Below are 22,580 nucleotides of genomic sequence, written 5' to 3' on the forward strand. Positions count from 1 at the left end.
TTAATATTTATCTCAATCTCATTCTTATTTAATATTTATGCCAATCTCATTCTTATTTAATATTTATCCCAATCTCATTCTTATTTAATATTTATGCCAATCTCATTCTTATTTAATATTTATCTCAATCTCATTCTTATTTAATATTTATCCCAATCTCATTCTTATTTAATATTTATCCCAATCTCATTCTTATTTAATATTTATCCCAATCTCATTCTTATTTAATATTTATCCCAATCTCATTCTTATTTAATATTTATCCCAATCTCATTCTTATTTAATATTTATGCCAATCTCATTCTTATTTAATATTTATCCCAATCTCATTCTTATTTAATATTTATGCCAATCTCATTCTTATTTAATATTTATCCCAATCTCATTCTTATTTAATATTTATGCCAATCTCATTCTTATTTAATATTTATCCCAATCTCATTCTTATTTAATATTTATGCCAATCTCATTCTTATTTAATATTTATCCCAATCTCATTCTTATTTAATATTTATGCCAATCTCATTCTTATTTAATATTTATCCCAATCTCATTCTTATTTAATATTTATCCCAATCTCATTCTTATTTAATATTTATGCCAATCTCATTCTTATTTAATATTTATGCCAATCTCATTCTTATTTAATATTTATCTCAATCTCATTCTTATTTAATATTTATCCCAATCTCATTCTTATTTAATATTTATCCCAATCTCATTCTTATTTAATATTTATCTCGATCTCATTCTTATTTAATATTTATCCCAATCTCATTCTTATTTAATATTTATCCCAATCTCATTCTTATTTAATATTTATCTCAATCTCATTCTTATTTAATATTTATGCCAATCTCATTCTTATTTAATATTTATCCCAATCTCATTCTTATTTAATATTTATGCCAATCTCATTCTTATTTAATATTTATCTCAATCTCATTCTTATTTAATATTTATCCCAATCTCATTCTTATTTAATATTTATCCCAATCTCATTCTTATTTAATATTTATCCCAATCTCATTCTTATTTAATATTTATCCCAATCTCATTCTTATTTAATATTTATCCCAATCTCATTCTTATTTAATATTTATCCCAATCTCATTCTTCTATAGGTAGTTCAGGAATGTAAGTTATCCACTTTTCAGCAGATTTATTTTTTAGTGCTTGCCCAGAATTTCCCCTATATTAAAAAAAAAAAACAAAAAGAAAAATCCGTATGTTGTGGGAGTACCTGTGATGGAAAGAAAATATCGTATTTCGGAAATCATGTAAATTAATGAAGTATTTTTCTTTTTTAAATAAGGAAATTGAATTTTATGACTGAGGAGCGACTTTCTCGTAATTTCATAGTTTCATGAAACAAGGGAGATAACTGAACATAATTCAAACACAAAATAAGGGCCTACTATTGGGATAATAGAGGATTGTAGGGAGTTGAACAGCAAGATTTCTGGTTTTACATTCCATTTGGACTTCTGGAGGTTAGTACAGTCAAGGAAGCTGAAAACGGAAGCAATTTAAAGTCTAGCAGTCCGAGGGAAGAACTATTGAAATAGAAGGCTTTCCAACATCTAGCAGCCTCAACAGTGAAGGTGTGGGATTTTGCTGCTTGTTAGATTAGTAGGGAGTATGCATGTGAACGGGGCACAAGTGCAATGAGTTCCTCAAAGCAAACTCCTTAAAAGTATGTGTAAAACAGTCACGGATGCAACATTGTGGTGATGGGACAGAGGTTGGAGTTTGACCAATAGTGCGGAACTTTTTAGATCATAGATTCTTTTTGCACTCTGTCTAATAGTGAAAAACTAGTCGTAGATGTACGAGCCCACAATACTCCATGCATGAGTTAATTATGGCTTTGTAAATATATAGTATACTCAATGGTGTGATTAATTTTCACAATTTCATTAATATATACAAAAGGTCCGTTACTTTACTCTTTCATTTATTTCTATATATAGTATGATTCTTGCAAAATATACAATTAAGAGGCCACCTCATTTGCATATTACATTAAGGAAAATCAATTTTACTAAATAGCGGTATGTTAGTTAATGTTTCTAGTAGTGGTGGGACGATTAATCAGAATCGTTAATCGTAAGAATCATGTATTTTGCGGGGAATTGGAATCGCATCGTTAAAAAATACCTTAGATTTACGATTCTTTCATTACGATTTTCTTATATTTTTAAGTTGAATTGTTTGTTTGAAGTGAGATTAATGCTCTCAAAAATTTATGATAAAAATGTCATAGAACTTTTCATAACATATTTAATAAAATTTACAAGAATTAAAGGTAATCTTTATCTTAATGAGTTTCGAAATTTCTTTGAATTTTTTTCTTTCTTTAATTCTTTGAATTAAAAAAAAAAATTTATTTTTACTTTTAGCTTAACTTGCTTTTATATTTCACCATTTCGTTTTTTAGTAATAAATGCTTCTCTACATTAAAAACCGACCTTTTGTCTAACTCTGCCTTCGTGGGGAGGTAAGTAAATAGGAAGTAATATGGCGTCTGAAAAACGTTTTTCGATCACATTAAAAGCATTACAATACATTTAAACCCTGAAAAATTTCCGCCATGCGCACTTGTTGTTTAAGTTAACTAGCCACTACTTGTGTATCAAACTTTAAAAAAAAAATGTGTTTTAAAATAGTAAAAACACTAAAGCTTGTTTTCGTTTTGGAAGGGAGGTTTCAGGCGCCTCTATTATCCCAAAGAACCAGCTATGTAAACATTTTGCAATATTTTTCAATAATTATTTTTTTTTAAAATTCTTTATAATCAATTTTTATTTAAAATTAAGAAATTATTTTCTAAAATATTTTGTTTGTATATGTTTACATTTTGTTTTTTAAGTAAAATTAAGAAATTAAATTTAAAAATATTGTTTATATTCAAAAGGGTTACTTCACCAGTTGTTAACCTAAATTTTCCAAATGTTAGAATGAGGCTCGTCTGCGGGACCTGTTTATCTAAACTTCACCGATTTTTGTTATTATGATTTTATCTGTTTTTGTTTTGTTTTGTTTTTTGGATGGATTTTTTTTTTTTCTGGAGGTTATGCAATTATTAACAGGAAAATTGTTGAAAATCAAAATTTTAAAATATTATTTTCAAGTTTAATTAAAGTTTTACGATACTTTTTTCTTATTGTTTTTGTATTCTTTTGCAATTTTTATTTATATATATATGTATATTTTTTTTTGCCAGATTTAACAAACAAACCAAATGAAAGCAAAACAAACAAAAAAAATTTTGTGCTTATGCACTTATGTTACCATTATTTATTTTTTAACGGTTATAGTGCCTCGCCCAATGTTTGAAGAGTTTCTAATTGTTTTTTAAAGGAAAATTGGTAAAAGTCAAAATTAGCACTTGCGGCGATAAACAAAAAGCTTTAGCGTGTACGTACCTCCCATGGAATGTCGTAGATGCAAACACCAGTAAGTGGATCCACAAAATTTTGTGAATGGTTTACAGTCCCGTAAACATAATTAAACTTGAAAATAATATTTAAAACTAGTGTGGATTCCATTTTGACTTTCACGAATTTTCCTGTTAATAATTCTATAAACTCCGGTAAAAAAATATCCATCCAAAAAAAAACAAAAAAAAAACAGATAAAATCATAATAACAAAAATCATGTGCAAATTTCAAGCCAAAATAAATAAAATAAAAAAAAAACTAGGTCACACACACAAAAATTCTTTCCTTATAAAAATAACTTCTCCCTCAGTCGAACAACGTACAACATCGGAGCCAATGCGTATTTCGCTACAGGGTTAGCATTCGTGTATGTCCACCCTTTTTCTTTATATTTTTCAATATATAAAATAACTCCTGAAATTGATTGTTATTAATTTCATGGTGCATGTTTAATTCATGGTTAAAATATTTGTTTTGGCTTATCTTCCATGAAAGAAATTTTACAAAAAAAATCAAATCATTTTCGAAATTCCCTTAATTGTATTTCCACTTTTTCGCTGTACCAAATTTTTTGCTACACAAACTTTCGATTATATAATGGTATATTTGAAAACAACACTGGAATCGGAATCGTATTTGGTATCAGAATCGGTAATCAACATTTTCCTGGAATCAGAAAAAATTTAGGAATCGTCCCAACACTAGTTTCTAGCGAAAGAATTGTTTTAAGTGTTCTATTTAAAATTGTTATTTAATAAACTTTAAATAACAATTTAATTGTATATTTAATTGAATTTATTTGGAATTGTTTCCGACATTGACTTTTTTAAAGACATAGTTATGTCCCCCTAGAAACTTCAAAACATAAAAAGAACAAACTCTTCACCAAATAAAATAATTTGGTAATCTCAATAAGTTTCTAGCTTGAAAAAATAATTCTGGATAGACAGAAAAATGTTTTTTTTTTTAAATATTCAAACAAAAAAAAAAAAACGTGAATAAACTTGAAACGGCTATACAGAAACTTTGACCGCTTTGAATTCAAACTTAAGCCACACTTTTAGAAACAAAAAAAAAGGCAAATCGAACCCCCGCCCCAAAAAAGCAAATTGAAAATTTTCTATATTTGCAGGGGGAAAAAAAACAGTGAAAACGTGCCTTTACAAAAAAAATTAAAAAAACAAATGTATATTACGTACGTGTTAATGTTTATAAAGTTATTTTTTCAGGTTCAATTTAGCTACTTTTTTTGTGATCGTTCAGGCACTCACTGCTATTTTTATTGAAACAAAAGTTGTTTTGATTTATTTTTATTTATTTATTTTGGGAGGGGGGGTTCTTTTCAATGCACGGGCAGCAAAAAGTGCTCAATATCCAGAGAATAGTTCTCTTTTTTCCTTCTGCCGAAATATATAGCGGAGAGGGTATCACATACTTCTTTTTGGGGTCGATTACATTTACATGTTTTTATCAGTTTTTTATAGTTTTTTTTTATTTTGAAATTGTTGTGGGTGTATCGCTATTGCCCATGATGAAAATGATTATTATCCTTAGGTGTGTTCAATCGGAACTTCATGTCAACCCGGGCAATGCCTGGTATCCATGCTACTTTTAAAAATAAAACTGCTTGATCAAGTTAGGTGATTTTTTAGAATATAATATTTTACTTCTGTCACAGGTAAATACAGATTTTTATTTATTTTTTGTTTTTTCACAGGCAATTGTAGTAAGCATCCTTGCAATTTAGCTTGTTATCGTTTTTAAGAAAATTTATCTTCCACGACTCCATCTCTAAAAGGTTTTAGTGAATTTTTGCAAAATTTTTTTTTTTTAATGTTATTCCTTTCTTTTTTTTTCATAATTTTACTGCTGAAAAATTTGGAAAAAAAAATTTTTTTTTAATATTTTCTAATTGTAAGAAAACATGTTTTTTAATTTATCGAAAATCTTCACTTATATAAACATTTTTTTCTAGCAAAATGTACCTCTGTTTTTTTTTTTCTAATGAATTTTTATTAATTCTTAATATTCTTTTTTTGTTAAAATTTGCTAACCATTTATTTTATTTTTTCATATAGCACCTGTTCACTTTGGTACATACATATCTTTTGATGCATGAAATAAATGAGCAATTTTGTATCCAGTTGGGAATTTTATTTGAACTGTGCATTGATTCGGGTTAGTATTTATGTTCAAATGTTTCTTTATTGAGACTGATTTGATTTTCAATAAGTTTCAAGCTATTTCTAAATAAATGGAAGGGGAAATTGATTTCTTTTCTTTACTGTCCTTTTAAAAAATAAATAAATTTGTGTAAAAAATTGTTTCATGTTTGCAAAAAAATGCGTTGAATGAAATGTCCATTATTTTAAACTAGCCTGGGTACCCGGCATTGCCCGGGTGTTTGGAGGTGTGTGTTGAGCAAAAAAAAAAAATAAAAGTGGTAGTAGGTAGGTAGGCTCAAACCTGTAACATCTTTGCCGTTGCATCCATCGCCAAACGGAAGTGATGAATGTTTAAATTAAGGCTAGTCAATCGAAACGAGGGGATGACTTTTGAAAATATCTGCAAAAAAGGCGACCACCTCCTTGTACAAAAGTTCCCAGTTGAGGGTAAAGAAATTAATGTTTTTAGCCAATTTTTCAGTATTTGTCGTCCGAAGGGTCGAGCTTCAAAACAATACTGATTTTGTGAAAATCCGTCGCCTCTGTGGAAAGTTTTAGGCAGACATACATTTAAACAGACAGGTGAGATTTATATTATAGATTACTGTTTCAAATATTTTGATAGCAAATTCTGCAAAATGATATCAACTTGCCAAAGCCAGCGAGTATCTGTATATTAGTGAAATATTTCCTTCTGAAGCAAGGTTGGGTTATCTGCCCTTAGCAGAGTGTGACGTAAGTTTCTTTTACTCTTTTCTGTGTTGTATTCTTCCACTATTTTCTTGCATTCTGAATTCTTATTTTGCTACAAAATGACAATTTTAAATACCATATTGGCTGACTTAAGTTTGATGTAGCATTTAACAGTTCTGTTGAATGAAATGAAAGTTAATTAAGGAGATTAAAAAGTAGATCTTGGATTTACTTTCGACAACCTCATAACTCTTGCTTTTTTTTTTTTTACATAGGCATCACCACATTATCAAGGCCAAGAGGCCACTCAAGGATAAGGGTTAAAGAGTGTACAGTAGAAATTGGACAATATAGTAATCATTAGTAATGAAAATTTGGTAAATTTGATAACTTATATGGAACGGCTCATCAAGAACTTATTTACGTTAGACTTGAAGACAACCATATTGTAGTCAGCCGGAAAGCAGGAAAACGGAAGACAATTCCACAGGCGTGCAGTTCTAAGAAAGAAGCTTTGTTCATGGAATCTACGTTTAGGTTTAGGCACAGATAAAGAGTGGGGGGAATTATTGATAGTGTTTACAGCTAGACGAGTGTTTCTTGTGAAAGTTTGGCGAGGGGGGGACACTTTCCATGAAAATAACGATACATCAGAGACAAACTCGCAACATCTCTTCTGTGAGATAGAGGTTGCAAGGAGGAGAAAAGGACATCACCTACGAGGCTACGAAGTCTATTTTGAACTCTATCAAGGCAGGACAAGTCCTTTCTAGCAGCTCCTGCCCAGATGTGGCAACAGTATTCCATCCTTGGACGTACCTACTTCTCTTATTTTGTCCTTTAGTCTTCACATTCTATGAGTGATGTTTCTGACAAATTGGAAATAATTGCTGTTTTTTTGGTTGAAATCTATCTATCAGACATGATGGCTAGCTTTTGACCTTGAAATGAAAGTGGGTTTGTCTTGTCTGGAGAAATTTCCATTAAAAAAAAAAAAAATGGAGAGAGAGAGGTGAAAACGAGTGGTTCATTAGATGCATCCACACATAAGAGGCTTTGTCTGTTAAACTTGAATTTGAAATAAAATTTTAATCATCAGATATTTTTTGTCAAACTAGGGAATCTTTTTGTTGAACTTTGGAATCTACAGAATTTCGAATGGAACCCTTTATTTAATCCATTGGAGTAGCAGGTTCTGTTTTTGTCAGCCATGACAGGGTAAAAGTTTTAACCTTCAACCTCCAGAAGAGTGTCTCGGACCCGTAGCGTAATAAATAAATTACTAAGTGACACTTTCCTGAAGATTGGAGGCTAAATCATCAGTGCAGGCGATATTCAGAATACAATCGATTACTGTCAAGAATAAGAGTTCAATAGAAACATTGTTTTAATTTAAATAAAATAGAATACGCATCGAGTGCGCTTGAAAGCTAAATCACAACGTAATATTAGAAAAATAAACAAATATTTTACTTGTTTGAAATTTATCACAAATATATTTCGGAGGTAGACTCCATCTTCAGTGTGTTGTTTTGTTTCTGTAAATTTGGAGAAAGACGTCTGTATAGAGCTGCGTGTTGTATCTGGCGATTGTATTTTGAAATGTTTGAACTATGCGTAGGTAATGCGAGAATAACGTCAAGAATGATTTACAACTTTACAACATGGCAAGGAAGAAGAAAAGGAAAAAAGAAACAAAACACCACACTGAAGATGGAGTCTACCTCCGAAATATATTTGTGATAAATTTCAAACAAGTAAAATGTTTGTTTTCCTAATATTACGTTATGATTTGATTTCAAGCGCACTTGATGCATATTTTATTTTATGCAATCGATTACTGTTTCCGTAGATATTTCCTCAAGTTTGACAAAAAGATTCTCAAAAGTTGATAAGATACACCTGAAGAAGACCAGAGGTTACATCGACCGAAACGTTGTGAAAATAACACATAAAATGAGAACAGTAGTCTAAAGAATCCAAATACTATAAATAATCAATCTTCATCTCAAAAATTCAGAAACCGTTTTTTAATCATTAAATCCTTTGACTTGAATGGTCATATTTTAAGAATATCGTTTGTTTTATTTTTATTTTTTATTTTCTACAAGACAAGGGTGTGAAATTGCTTCCGATTATCCTCAAGTGTCTTGTCCAACTTACAAATAAAACTCCAGAACAGAAGCTGGTTCTCCGACAAGCACTCAATATTTCTGGCTGTATCATGAATAGTATGGCAAAATGTTCTCTTTCTGAAAATAATGGAGAATCCCTCACTAAGGTTTGTGGATTTTTTTTTTAATTCTATTTAATTTTTTTTAATTCATTTAATTATTTTTTAAATTTTTATTTAATTACTTTTTCAAGTTTTTAATTATTGTAAAATTTTTAATTATTTAAAAAAAATTTATTTAATTCTTTTTTTCAAATTTTAGCTAATTATTTTTTAAAACTTTTATTTAATTATTTTTAATTTTATTTAATAATTGTTTTAATGAATTTTTTTTTTGTTCTTGTCCTCGTCTGAAATTGTTGATGCTCTGCTCCAGAAACTGTAATTACTGAATTTTATTTCCAATTGATGTTAAGGTACTTGTACAGTTTAATCAAGACATTAAAAAGTGAAAATATATTTAAAAAAAAAAAAGTTTATATTGTACATATCTGTTATGGAATGAAGTTCTCCAAAAAAAAAAAATTCACTTAATTTCATCAAGTAGTTTTTTTTTTGTTGTTTTTTCTGTTTTTTTTTTTTTTTTCGCTGTAAAAAAAATCTGTTATGATATTGAGCAAAAGGTTTGATTTTTAGGAAAAATCTAGTATTAAAGATGGGTAGGAAATGTTGGTACTTTAAACTGAGTTATCTTCCCGTGACGTGTGAAAAAAATTCAAAGATGGCTACCTTCAACGCGCTGTCATAAAAAAATGTGTTTTTCTGCTGTAAAAAAAACTACTGAATCAAATTAAGTGAAAATTTTTTTCGGAGATCTTCAGTCCAAAACGGATATGTACAATATAATCTTTTTCGATATTTTCATTTTTGAATGTCTTGATTAAACTGTACAAGTGCGCATGTTAATTACATTAAAGAGGTGTGAAAGAGTGAAACAGTCTGTTTGTGGATTTTATATAGTGTGTATTAAGGCAGTATTTTTTATATGGTCTGTATTAAGGCAGTATTTTTTATATAGTGTGTATTAAGGCAGTATTTTTTATATAGTGTGTATTAAGGCAATATTTTTTATATAGTGTGTATTAAGGCAATATTTTTTATATAGTGTGTATTAAGGCAATATTTTTTATATAGTGTGTATTAAGGCAGTATTTTTTATATAGTGTGTATTAAGGCAGTATTTTTTATATAGTGTGTATTAAGGCAGTATTTTTTATATAGTGTGTATTAAGGCAGTATTTTTTATATAGTGTGTATTAAGGCAATATTTTTTATATAGTGTGTATTAAGGCAATATTTTTTATATAGTGTGTATTAAGGCAGTATTTTTTATATAGTGTGTATTAAGGCAGTATTTTTTATATAGTGTGTATTAAGGCAGTATTTTTTATATAGTGTGTATTAAGGCAGTATTTTTTATATAGTGTGTATTAAGGCAATATTTTTTATATAGTGTGTATTAAGGCAATATTTTTTATATAGTGTGTATTAAGGCAATATTTTTTATATAGTGTGTATTAAGGCAGTATTTTTTATATAGTGTGTATTAAGGCAGTATTTTTTATATAGTATGTATTAAGGCAGTATTTTTTATATAGTGTGTATTAAGGCAGTATTTTTTAAGCTAACATTGATCTTCTGCTTTATTATGTCTTTTTGACAAATTTTCTAATTATCTTTTTTGTGCTAAAAGAAAAATCAATTTATGCTCCATATGTTTCATGAATGTTTTTGATTCGTCGACAAATCGTCATCATCAGGTGAAAAAGTAAATTAACAAAAAAAAGCTGGAGAAAAAAAAGAATTTCAAACGATAACTGTGAAATGAGTGCATGAAGTCTGTTACATACCAAGAGAACATTATCACACTGTTCCAGGAAAGATGTTAATTTAAATTCCGTGATGCCAGAATTAGCATTATAGGATAGAATTGTATTACATAGTATTTTGTAGTATTAATACTGGTTTCATAGGCAATATTATTAATTTTAAGTTGCTAGGACTTTTAATGAAATATATGAATCTGTCTTTGGGTCACCATCAGCTGTGGTCAAAACCACTTACTCTGCCTTTGTATGTTATCACCTTCAATGTTCATTTCAAAAAAAAAAAAAAAAAAAAAAAATACAGTGACTGATCTCCAAAACTTATCGAGAAATATCTGGTGTTTGCTTCAACCATGAATAGTTCCAGAATGGAATATAACGTCATAAATAGAACTTTGTCTTGATAAAAAATTATCTGTAATACCTAGCCTTTGGATAGCATCAAAGTGTAGTATCTGTGCTATTCTCAATTAGGCAACCAGTAACAAATCCATCTGCCTAAGAAGGGCGGAGTTAAAGCTGGATATATTAGCTATTTACTTGCCTCCATGAAAGGGAAAAAATATAGACACAAATTTTTGAAATCTAACCCGCCCCCCTCCAAAAAGCATGCCGATGAGAACCTCACAAATGAGGCTGCCTCATTTGACAATAATAAATCCATTTTGATATTTTGATGCTTGTTAACATATAGTCAACGGATCGATTTTTTAAATATGTCGTTTTTAAGAAAAAACAACAGAACTTACTTAATCGTCGTGTTGAAAATAGTAATATATCAAAAAATTAGGAAAGTTCATCCAATAAAACACTGTTATTGAGTTTTTAGTAAAAAAAAAAAAAAAAAAAAGTCTGCCATTAAAGTGGCGAAAACAGAAATATGTTCCCCTGTATTCGCAATCTTCAAGGTGTTTAAATCCAGAGAAAACGCAATTTCCTCACCAGTTGTCAGTAAAAATTATTTTTGACTATTAATAATTTTCTACTCAATGAATTTTCATAATTTTTGGATATATTACTATTTTTGACATAACAACTAAGTGCTGTTATTTTTGCTTAAAACGACATATTTAAAAAAAAATCGATCCATTGACTCTATCTTAACAAGCATCAATATTTTATATAAGTACATAAAATAAAAATTTATTTTTATTTTTATTTTTTTTCTTTTACATAGGCATCCCCACTTATCAAGGCCAAGAGGTCACTCAAGGATAAGATTTAAAGAATGTACAGTAGAAATTGGACAATATAGTAATCGTTAATAATGGAAATTCAATAAATTTGTTAACTTATATGGAACTGTTCATCAAAAACTTGTTTATATTGGACTTGAAGGCAACCATATTGTAGTCAGTTGGAAAGCGGGAAAAGAGAAGATAATTCCACAGGCGTGCAGTTCTAAGAAAGAAGCTTTGTTCATGGAATCTACGTTTAGGTTTAGGCACAGATAAAGAGTAGGGGAAATTAGTGATAGTGTTTTCTGCTAGACGAGTGTTTCTTGTGAAAGTCTGGCGATGGGGGGGGGGGGCATAGACTGGAGCTCAGCCGAACACTTGCCATGAAAATAACGATAAAGCAGAGACAAACTCGCAACATCTCTTCTATGAGAAAGAGGTTGCAGAGGAGAAAAAAGGACATCTCCTACGAGGCTACAAAGTCTATTTTGAACTCTATCAAGGCAGGATAAGTCCTTTCTAACAGCTCCTGCCCAGATGTGGCAACAGTACTCCATCCCTGGACGTATTTGACTCTTATATAGATAGAGAATTGCATCAGCAGTGAGATATCTACTGGATCGATAGAAGGATTCCCCCATTTTTCCAGCAGCCTTGGAAACGGATTTAATGTATGTGTTCCATTTCAGATCAGGAGTAAAGGTCAAGCCCAGAAGCTTGTCAAAACATGAAGCCTCCCCAAGACGAGAGCTATTCATTTCAATTGATGCCAGATGGGGATCAGAGCATTGATGATGTAAAGATAAAAGCTTGGTTTTAGATGCATTAAAAGTAACCAGCCACCTCTTTCCCCATTGTACCACTTGCTCAAAATCATAGGAGAGAGAATCAGAGAGACTTGGCCGTTTACGGTCTTAGATGTGCTACCATAGATAGTAATGTTTACGAATGATGTAAGGATGTGATTTGGAAGATCATTAATGGTTGACCATGGAATTTCCACGGGTCCTGTTAATTAGACTAATGAACATAATTTGTTGGAATTTAATAGCTACTTATATATATGTATACTAGCTGGACCTACCTGTATTTTTTCAAGATGCATTGAAGTCATTTTAGTTATAGTAGACAACAAATATGATCTTCAATTGAAAATGCATTATCTTCCTTGCTGATTTTTATTTTTAGGCGATTGTTTGAAAATGTTTCATATTAGTCATTTGGGCTGAACTAAGTAATTTATAAAATAAATTGTAGTTTTATATGTTAAGGCATTTTTGCAATAGCTAACAAAACAAAAAGTGGATGTAAAAAAAAAAATATATATATATATATATATATATATAACAAATGTTATCGAAGATAAGCTAAGTTACTCTTCTACCTACTTGTATAAGTTTATTTATGTTTAACTGATTTTAAAATGTCTGACTTTGAAAATCCGACACAATAGCTTTATACGTTAAATGTATGTCTTTTTAAAAAAAATTTATTTACAGATTTTGACTTCGTCACGAATGCACATGTCGAATTTCCTTGCGGCACTTTTTGATCTGAGGTTACATTCTGCGTCGATATTAGCAGAATTTTATAAACAAATGGTAGTGGCTGTGATTTATGAACTAACGGAATCCAGTAAAATGGTTAGTATCATTTTTTTTTTTTTTCTTTTTTTTTTTTAAATCAAAATCGACAAAGTATTCTTAAAAATTATTTGGGTGCAATTACACTATATCGAAATTTGGAAAACAAAAAAATCGATTTAAAAAACAATGGTATTTACTGACTTTTTGTGTCAATTTCAACTAAAAATGACATTTACTTAACTGGCATATCAGAAGTACTTAAATATTACTGTATAATTTTTTTAAAAAATATGAGTTTTCGATCATTATTATAAAAAAAAATGCTTGCCATATTTCTTTGGAAGACATGACTAGTGCAAGGGAAATAATTTAGTTATGCTAAAAACAATATTTATGATTTTTAATGCACAATTTATTATAAAAATTGACAATAGTTACATACTATTTATCTCCCTTTGGAACTCTCCTGTGTTGTTTAGCAAAACATTTTAATTTAGCTAATTTTCCTAAAAAAAAATGTTTCCTTTAATTCTACCTTTATTGTTTTTCATAATTTTTTGATATATTCATTACTGTAACATGACATTAAAGTAGAGGCCATTGGTTTACCTTGAAATTCAGTATTAAAAATTTCGAATTTTGCTATTATAGTTTAGTTGGACCAAGCTTTGTATTATTATTCACAAGCATGGTTATCTGGTATTGCCCGAATACATGAACAAAATAGAAACGTTTAAAAAGTGTATGATATATTTCAACACACCTTTCTATATATCTATATATCTATCTTTATTCCCGTCTTCATCCATTTTACATCTCCCTTCTTCTCTATTTTTTCTTCTATTCTCTTTAGATTTCTCGGGGGGGGGGGGGGCAGCAAAATAAATAAAAAATTAAAAGTATTTAATATCTTTCTTTCAAAACTTCTCTCACTTTTTTTTAAAATTCTAGTTCACCCAAAATAAGACATGTAGCCACTATGGGCTACTATTTGGGACCATATCTACGGGGGGACTGTGAGGAGATGAGCAAGATGTCGGTTCACATTACATCTAAACTTGCGCATGTTAGTAGAGTCAGGAAAGCAGGGGGGGAATTCCAAAGTTTAATATTCCAAGAGAAGGAGCTATAGAGTAGAAGGCTTTTCAGCATCTCTATAATGAAGGGGTGAAATTTTGCTGCTAGACAGGTTTTTCGAGTATATGCACATCAAGGGAGTACCAATGCAATGAGTACTTGTAAAATAGATGCAACATTGTGGCTATGGAACTGAGGTTGGAGCTTGGCCAACAGTAAGGGACCTATTAGATTTTAGACCTTTTTTTGGCCCTTTTTAAGGAGAGATTAGTGGTATAAGCATCAGCCCAGATGTGACAACAATACTCCATGCATGGGCGAATGGTGGTTTTGTAGAGGTGCAGTATACTTTCTGGTGCAAGTAATTTTCTAGCACAATAGAGAAGACTCACTTTTTTTGCCATTCTTTCTATCCTCCTCTACCTATCTATTGCTATTCCCTTTGTTTTCTCTCCTTTTCTTGTCACTTCATCACTGTCATTCTCGCACCCCTCGCTCGCTTTCTCTGTCAACTGAAAAAAAAAAAAAAAATGGCAAATTATTACATAATAATGTTAGAAAATCATTCTAGTTCAGTTCCGTTTAACCCCTAAAAGAATAAATAGTAAATGAAAAATATATTTTTATCCGAGGCCATAGCTAAAAGAATATAACAGCTTTTGTTGGTGTGTCTTATGTAGTTTTCGATTTTTAGCTGAACATGCACACATGCATATATAAACACACACACACACCAGCAACTAGGCTGGTTGTATTAAACCAGCATTACTTAGTAGGCAGTAATGTTGTTTTAATGTTGTCAGTAATTTTTATTTATTTGTACATTTTTAAACTTATGCACACAAAAAACTTATGTCATTTGAAGAATGAACTTAGGAATAATGGCATCTATATAATATTCAGCTTGTTTCTTCCTTAATAAATCTGTATGTTACACTTTGAAAAAGGCCAAATACAATTTTTGAAGGCCAAGCCGCTTCTAAAAATAGGCCAAATTTGTGAAATTTGGCTTTAGAAAGTCCAACCCTGGACAAGAATATGAGAGTGACTTCCGTTTGATGTAATCTCATTTTCAAATATCATCATAATAATATATGATCATGTTGTAATGGTGTGAGAAAGGAACACACAGTAATTTCAACAAAGAAAGAAGTCAGCAAAATGTTACGTTAAAAAAGGGAACATTTGAAAGAAACAGGGCAAAAAAAAGAACATTGTCTGCCAAGAGTTGCTGAACTGAAGAAGTAAATTAAAGATTGCCTTTCCTTGTAAACTAAACCTTACTCTTATCCATTCTTTTAACGTGGATATATTGCAGTTTTTACTTCTGCACAAACAGAATACTATACCATCCATTCAGTTGAGATCATCAGATGTGACGTTATCTTTAAGACTTACATTGCATATCATTCTCACATCATTTCTCTCCATGCAATGCATATCCTCAACCCTCCCCGGCAAGGTTTCACTTACATCAATCACACTATGTGCTGCCTGATGGACTCTTCCCTTCGTTGGCAGTGATAACGCTCTGCTAATTACTGATGTTAAAAATTTCTTGAACCAATTCCATCCACTCCTAATTCTCGCAATCACACTAGCACCTGCTCCACCCTTTGCTCCAATGGTATCAGTAAAATAAACAAAACTTCTCGCCAACCTCAATAACTTGGGTTTTTCGGATAGAAACAAAGTGTAGTATCTGTTCTGATACTACACTTCACCTTTTCTGTCCTCAGTCAGTCAAGCAGAAATCCTTCGTGACTGAGATAATTTTTGGTCTCCTGATTTATTGAAGAGGGCCTATGTTTTCTGTGGTGTGTGTCCATTAGTCTGGACGATTGCCAGATAACCGTCCATTAGTTTTTCCTGAAATTTTGTCACAAATTGTATTTTATTAATGTGCACAGTAAAAAAAAAGATTTTTTTGCGAAAATTCCCGTTGCATCCCCAGGGGCTCAAAAGACGTCAAAAATGCCCCAAAATGGCCACGTTTTGCCCCATAACTTTTGATCCATCCATTAGATTTTTATTTTTGTTCCTATCCAGAGTGCCCCTTTTTGGGAGCTGGATTTTCTCTACATTAAAAAACGATCTTGTGTCTAACTCTGCCCTCAAGTAAATAGGAACCTCAATAGCTTCTCCATCCAAATATACTTTCATCTATTTCCATCGTCTTATTCCATATAAAATGGTTAGCGTCTCTAAACTTAACTGTACTTCCACTTGCACTTTTTGTGTACACAATAGATGCACAAAAGATTGGATTGCACTCGACTTTTACAAATGTGGAGGTGGATTATTCGATAGAGAAAATTAAGATAAAAATTGATCACGAGCTGAAAGTGATTGCGAGAATAATTGATCAGCAAATAGGCATAGGATGAAATGCAGTTTGGTTTTATGACTAGACAAAGTACCACTCGTGCTATATTTATCTTTTTTGATTACATTAATTTATCAGAGGTTTATAAATATTTAGAAAAAAAAATGTCATTTTTTATTGTTTTAAAATAATCTATATATTTATAAAAAAGTGTGTGTGTAGGACACTTCTCAACCTATATACTCAACAGGTTTTTTTTATAAAGATTTGAAAAATTTGGTATATAGGATATTCAAACATGTGGAAAAAAATTTTAACTGGTTTTCATCCGGAAAAAGGGGGTACTAAGGGGTCAAAATTGAATTTTTTTTTTAATGATTGTGTCAAGATGGCGTAATGATTATCGTACTTGAATGACTGTATTTAGGTTTTGGTTTCGATCTTAGCCAGAGTATTTTTCTTTTTAAAATTTTCTTTAGTTACAAGAAGTGAACTGTTTAGAAAAAAAAAACATAACACTTGCATGCACAATTCTCAGTTTCTGTATGAATTAAAATATAATATTTATGCATATTTTACGACCGGGCAATGCCAGGCAGCCTGCTATTATATCCATAAAAGTGAGAATGTGTGTGAGGACACTTCTCAACCTATATACTCAACTAATTTTTAATCTACAAAGTTGAAATTGGGTATATAAGGTATTCAGACATGTGGAATACTTTTTAATCGGGTTTTCATCTAGAAAAATGAGTTGCTAAGGGGTAAAAATTGAAAAATTGGTGCTTGGGGGGGGGGTCATCAGATTTTTATCTATTTGTGAACCGTTTCACGACTGCGCATGCATGCATGGTTCACATGACAGCTTCCTTATGTTAAGAATAAGTGGGTTTGAAAATATTTTTAAAGATCGTGGCAAGCTGATCTAATGGTTATCGGATTTAATTCATTGTCTTTAGGTCTTGGTTTCGATCTCAGCTCGAGTATTTTTTATTACTTACAAGAAGTGATCTGTTTAGAAAAAATATACTTGCATGCACATGTCGCAATTTCTATTTTTCTCTTTTTTTTACTTCATTTTTTTTTTTTTAAGGAATTTAACCTGTTTGTTTTTGTCAAATCGTAACACAATTTTTAGTTTGATTTTTTTTTTTCTGTTTTAGGGTGATCTTGATCAGGTTCCGGATGTCTATCAAGATTTAAAACCATTTACACTCTGGCTCTTGGGCATCATCTTTAAGAAGATTTCTTCCGTCAGGTAAAAGACCAAGAAATTAAACTAATTCTTTACCTTTCCTATAGTCAATTCTCTTTGGTAACCCTAATTCTCACAATATATAAGAGAATCAGATTTTCTGTGAGCGCAGAATGAATTAAAACAACAAGATTTCATTCTTATAATGAAAATAAATTTTGAAAAATTTTCTGCAAACTGAAACAATTTGGTCAAGTAGTTTTATTTAAAAAAAAATTAATGTTTGAAATTTTTAAAGGCGTTTCTATATAATTAAATGGAAATTTAAATTGATATTGGGATAAATTTTAAGTTTTAAAATTAGAAGGTTAATTTTAAAATCAATTTTAATGTTAGTTATACATTAAAAAAAAATAATTAGATTAAATAGCTACCAAATGCCGGATATTTTCTTTTTGCTTGTCTTGAAATGAGATGAAGAAATGTTTACATGTAGTTTGTTTGTTCCTTCCAGCATCTTCACATTTATAAGGGTGTGTGACTTTGGTAGCATTGTGGACTTTCTCCAAAACATAAGTGGCCAATAAAATCTCCCCCCCCCTCTCTTTCTCTCTCACATACACACATACACACACATTGTATAATTTTAGGAAATATTGAATTTCAAATGAAATAATGGTATCTACTAGTGTTGGGACGATTCCTAATTTTTATACGATTCCGATTCCAGGAAAATATTGATTAACGATTCCGATACCAAGTACGATTCCGATTCCTAGGGAATTATTGTTTTGAAATATACCAGGTAGTTTTATACTTATGGTCGGTAGTTCCCAAATATGTTCCCTAACTTTGGAAGAGATATTTTATGTCTACACCAGTATACCATCGTGTTTTGGTTTAAATAAAATTATTATATAGTAAACTAAACGGAAAACGTAGCAAAATTTATTTTAGAGAAAATTTATTTTACTTAATTGGAATACAGAAAAAAAAACTCAAAGAAAATAGAATTTATCCTTCAGAGAAAAAACAAATAAAATAGAATTTATATAACAGAACAAAAACAAGAAAATTAGAGAATAAATACACACGATTCATTATTTTGGTCCTCATAATTAACAGATTTAATGAATTAAATAAAAAAAATATAGCGGAAGAGAAAGAAAATATATACTAATTAAATATAAAAAAGATAAATATTTAATTTAATAATTTATAAATGAACGTGCGTAATGAAAAAAAAAACAATATACCATGTGACATGGCGCCGTAGATACAAAATAACCTTTCCAAAGTTAACGACCATATATGAGAAATACCATTAATCGAAAGTTTTTGTGTTTTATACCAAAAAGGTAGGTATAGCAAAAAGTTACAATTAAGGGAATTTCAAAAACGATTTTTTGTTTGGCTATTGATAGTTGTATTTGTGATGGCTGTTCTTCAGACCTCCATAATTCACAAGGAGTAGTTAACACCTATTATTTTTTCTTACTTTTTCATTGCTTTTACACGTTGTTTCTAACGTGAAGAATAAGTTTAGCCAAACTAATTTTGAAATAGGGTATATCAAAGGAACACATATAAAAATGATACCACTATAAAAAACAAATGAAATACTAGATAAAATTGAGCAAACATAATTACCAAAATTACAGAAAACGATAAAAAAAATGGTGAAGTTTGTTGAGTGAAATGAATTATTGAAAGAAAATTAATTGAACTAATAGAAATGTTAAATAAAAAAATGTCACATTTCAATATTTTTTTAATAATTAAATTCTCAGGGTTGTCGAAATTAAAAATTAAGTGATTTTTTTTTATTAGACTTCTTTCGAAGCTTGTTACCTTGAAAAATACATTTAAAACCCTGTTTTTTTAAATAAATTGAAAAATAAACGCAATTAAAAAAATTTAATTGATAATTGAAACTTTAGAAACATATTAAACATTGAAAAATTACTTATCTCACAAATTAACGCCCAATAAAGTAGATCCAGTCTTCGTACAAGAATTCGGTTATAATAAATATATCTTTCCCAAACTTAAAAATTAAATCTTTTTTTTTTTTTTTTTTTTTTTTTGAAAGAGAGAGAGAGAGAGTGCTTTAAAATCGCCGGGGAGTGCCGCCTAAAATTTTAAAGAAGTAAATTTTAGGAGTTTAGTGCCTTTCAAAGACAGTTATCATAATTTATTATCATCATTTAATTTCCTTTTTTTCCTCCCCCCACACCTTTCCACGTGGTTCAGTAGTTAACCAGTGCTCCTGTTGCTGTCAGTCAGCTATCTTTACCTAAGTTTTAATTTCTAGTTAAAAGAATTTTTCATGAATAGAATCAGCATTTTTAAAAATTATTCTTTTAGTTGTATATATTGTATTTACTCTTTGAAGTTAAGGAGGGTTAAAAAAATTGGTGACACCTAGATGGTGACGTAGACAAAAAAAAAAAAAGACACTGCGATTTCGACCCTCACTAATAAAACTGCTCTGAGTGACTAGTTGGTAATTTTTTGTTCCTTTTCTTTTTTATTTTGCTCCTCCAATTTATTTGGATGCATCATAGTTAAATGTTTTAACATGTTGGTTGTGGTCATGTTAGATGGTTTTATTCCTCGCGATATTTTAATTTGACAGACTTTGCAAATGGCTTTCAACTCATCATCTTCATCAACTTCAAAAAGTTTCCATGGAAGACTTTTTTTGGACTTTGGCATTGTGCGTTCTATCCCAACCATTATCAATGGACCAGAGGTCATCTAGTCAGCGTCAGACAGGGTCAAACTATTTGCAAAGAACTTTGCAGCTAATTCTACCCTATGCGACGAAGGCCATCAACTCCCCATATTTCCTCCTACAACACAGAACAAGCTAGGTAATATACAAATATCCGTGCATGAGGTCGCCAAGCTAATCAAGAACCTAGATTCTAGTAAGGCAACTGGCCCTGATGGCATCCCAATTATAGTGTTAAAAAAGCTTCAACCAGAACTTGCTCCCATACTTACGAAACTATTTAAGCGCTGCCTTAAGGAGAAATGCTTTCCGACCCCCTGGAAGACCTCATCACTTTGCCCTGTGTTTAAGAATTCAGGTGATAAGTCCTCTCCCTCTCAGTACAGACCAATAAGTCTCCTGTGTGTTATGAGTAAGTTGCTGGAATCCATATTAAATAGAGAAATAGTCAACCACCTCAGCAGGAATAACCTTCTTAGTGACACACAATATGGTTTCCGCTCTGCAAGATCTACCGCAGATGTGCTGACGGTTATATCCCACAGGATTAGTGAATCTCTTGACAAAGGCTTCCTTTCTAGGGCAATTGCTCTTGACATATCAAAGGCCTTCGACAAGGTATGGCATAAGGGTCTACTTCACAAGATTTCCAGCTATGGTATAACTGGAAATGTGTTCTCTATCATTAAATCATTTCTCTCCGAAGGCTCATAAGAGTAGTGGTCGATGGACAAAAATCGGAGGCCTGCAATATAAATGCTGGAGTCCCTCAGGGGTCAATCCTGGGCTCAACTCTCTTCCTGATCTACATCAATGACCTCCCTAAACTCATACTTAAATTATTCGTTGACATCTATGCTGATGACACGACCATCTACGGCAACACATCAAAGGCTGTAAATGACAAAGTTCTCTCGGATTCTTTCTCCTCTGATCTCGAGCGCGTGATTCAGTGGGGGAAGATGTGGCTGGTTACCTTTAATGCATCCAAAACCAAACTCCTATCCTTACATCATCAACGCTCTGATCCCTAGCTGGCATCAATTGTGATGGATGGCTCTCATCGGGGTGAGGCCCCGTGTTTTGACAAGCTTCTGGGTTTGACCTTTACTCCTGATCTGAAATAGAACACGTACATCAAGTCTGTTGCCAAGGTCGCTGGAAAGATGGTGAGATCCTTCTACCGCTCCAGAAGATATTTCACTACTGATGCAATTCTCTATCTATATAAAAGCCAAGTATGTCCAAGGATGGAATACTGTTGCCATATCTGGGCAGGAGCTGCCAAAAACAGCCTATCATGCCTTGACAGAGTACAAAATAGTCTTCGTGGTTTAGTGGGGGATGCTCTTTTCTCTACCCTGCAACCTCTCTCCCACAGAAGAGACGTTGCGAGCTATCCTTGTTTGATCATTATTTTCATGGCAGGTGCTCGTTTTAACTCCAATCCCTGGTCCCCCCCTCGCCAATCTTTCACCAAAAACACCCGTCTAGCTGAATCCACTGTGAAAAATTTCCCCCACTCTATATCTGTGCCTAAATCAAAACGCGGATTCCATGAACAAAGCTTCTTTCTTAGAACTGCACACCTGTGGAACTCTGTTCCGTCTGCCTGCTTCCCTCCGGACTACAACTTGGATGTCTTCAAGTCCAATGTTAACAAATTCCTAATGAACCGCCCCCCTAATTAAACACTTCATCAAATCTCCACACTAACGTAATGTAATTGCAATAACCCTTATCCCTGAGTGGCTTCCGGGCCTTGATAAGTGGTGATCACTGTGTAAAAAAAAAAAAAAATCCGCTAAAAAAGACAAAAAGAAAAAAATATAAAGGGATGGGGCGGTAAATTGTACCAACCGGTAGTTAACAAAAAAAACTTAAATAATTTAATTTTTGAAACCAATGTATAAAAGTTTACATAATGAAATGCAAATATGCATTTTCTTTTGAATTTTTTTTTTTTTGGTTGACTGTGTTCAATTCACACATGGTTGATGCGGTTCAATATTGCTAAACTATAAGTCTTAAGTAAAATTCTATTCATAAATACTTTTTAAAATGAAATTATTTAATTAATCGTAAATATTATTTAGACATAAAAATTAATTGATTACAAAACCTTTTAAAAATATATATATTAATTTCTTTTTCGTTCGGCAAAAAACTGTGCAAAACACT

At 31.1% G+C, this 22,580-nt stretch overlaps 1 protein-coding gene across 2 annotated transcripts in view; it reads left to right on the plus strand.

Moving 5' to 3' along the window:
- LOC145259925 (condensin-2 complex subunit G2-like) overlaps positions 1–22,580 on the plus strand; it is a 157,853-nt gene that overhangs the window by 126,701 nt on the left and 8,572 nt on the right. For both annotated transcript variants that reach the window (XM_080117886.1, XM_080117885.1), the window contains 4 exons: positions 5,522–5,621; positions 8,413–8,582; positions 12,978–13,121; positions 17,631–17,725. In XM_080117886.1, coding sequence (XP_079974012.1) covers positions 5,522–5,621; positions 8,413–8,582; positions 12,978–13,121; positions 17,631–17,725 — 509 coding nt within the window. The remainder of the gene's footprint in view (positions 1–5,521; positions 5,622–8,412; positions 8,583–12,977; positions 13,122–17,630; positions 17,726–22,580) is intronic.

The sequence above is a fragment of the Euprymna scolopes genome, chromosome 35 (genome assembly GCF_053919585.1).
Source record: "Euprymna scolopes isolate OS-2025 chromosome 35, ASM5391958v1, whole genome shotgun sequence".
NCBI classification, from domain to species: domain Eukaryota; kingdom Metazoa; phylum Mollusca; class Cephalopoda; order Sepiida; family Sepiolidae; genus Euprymna; species Euprymna scolopes.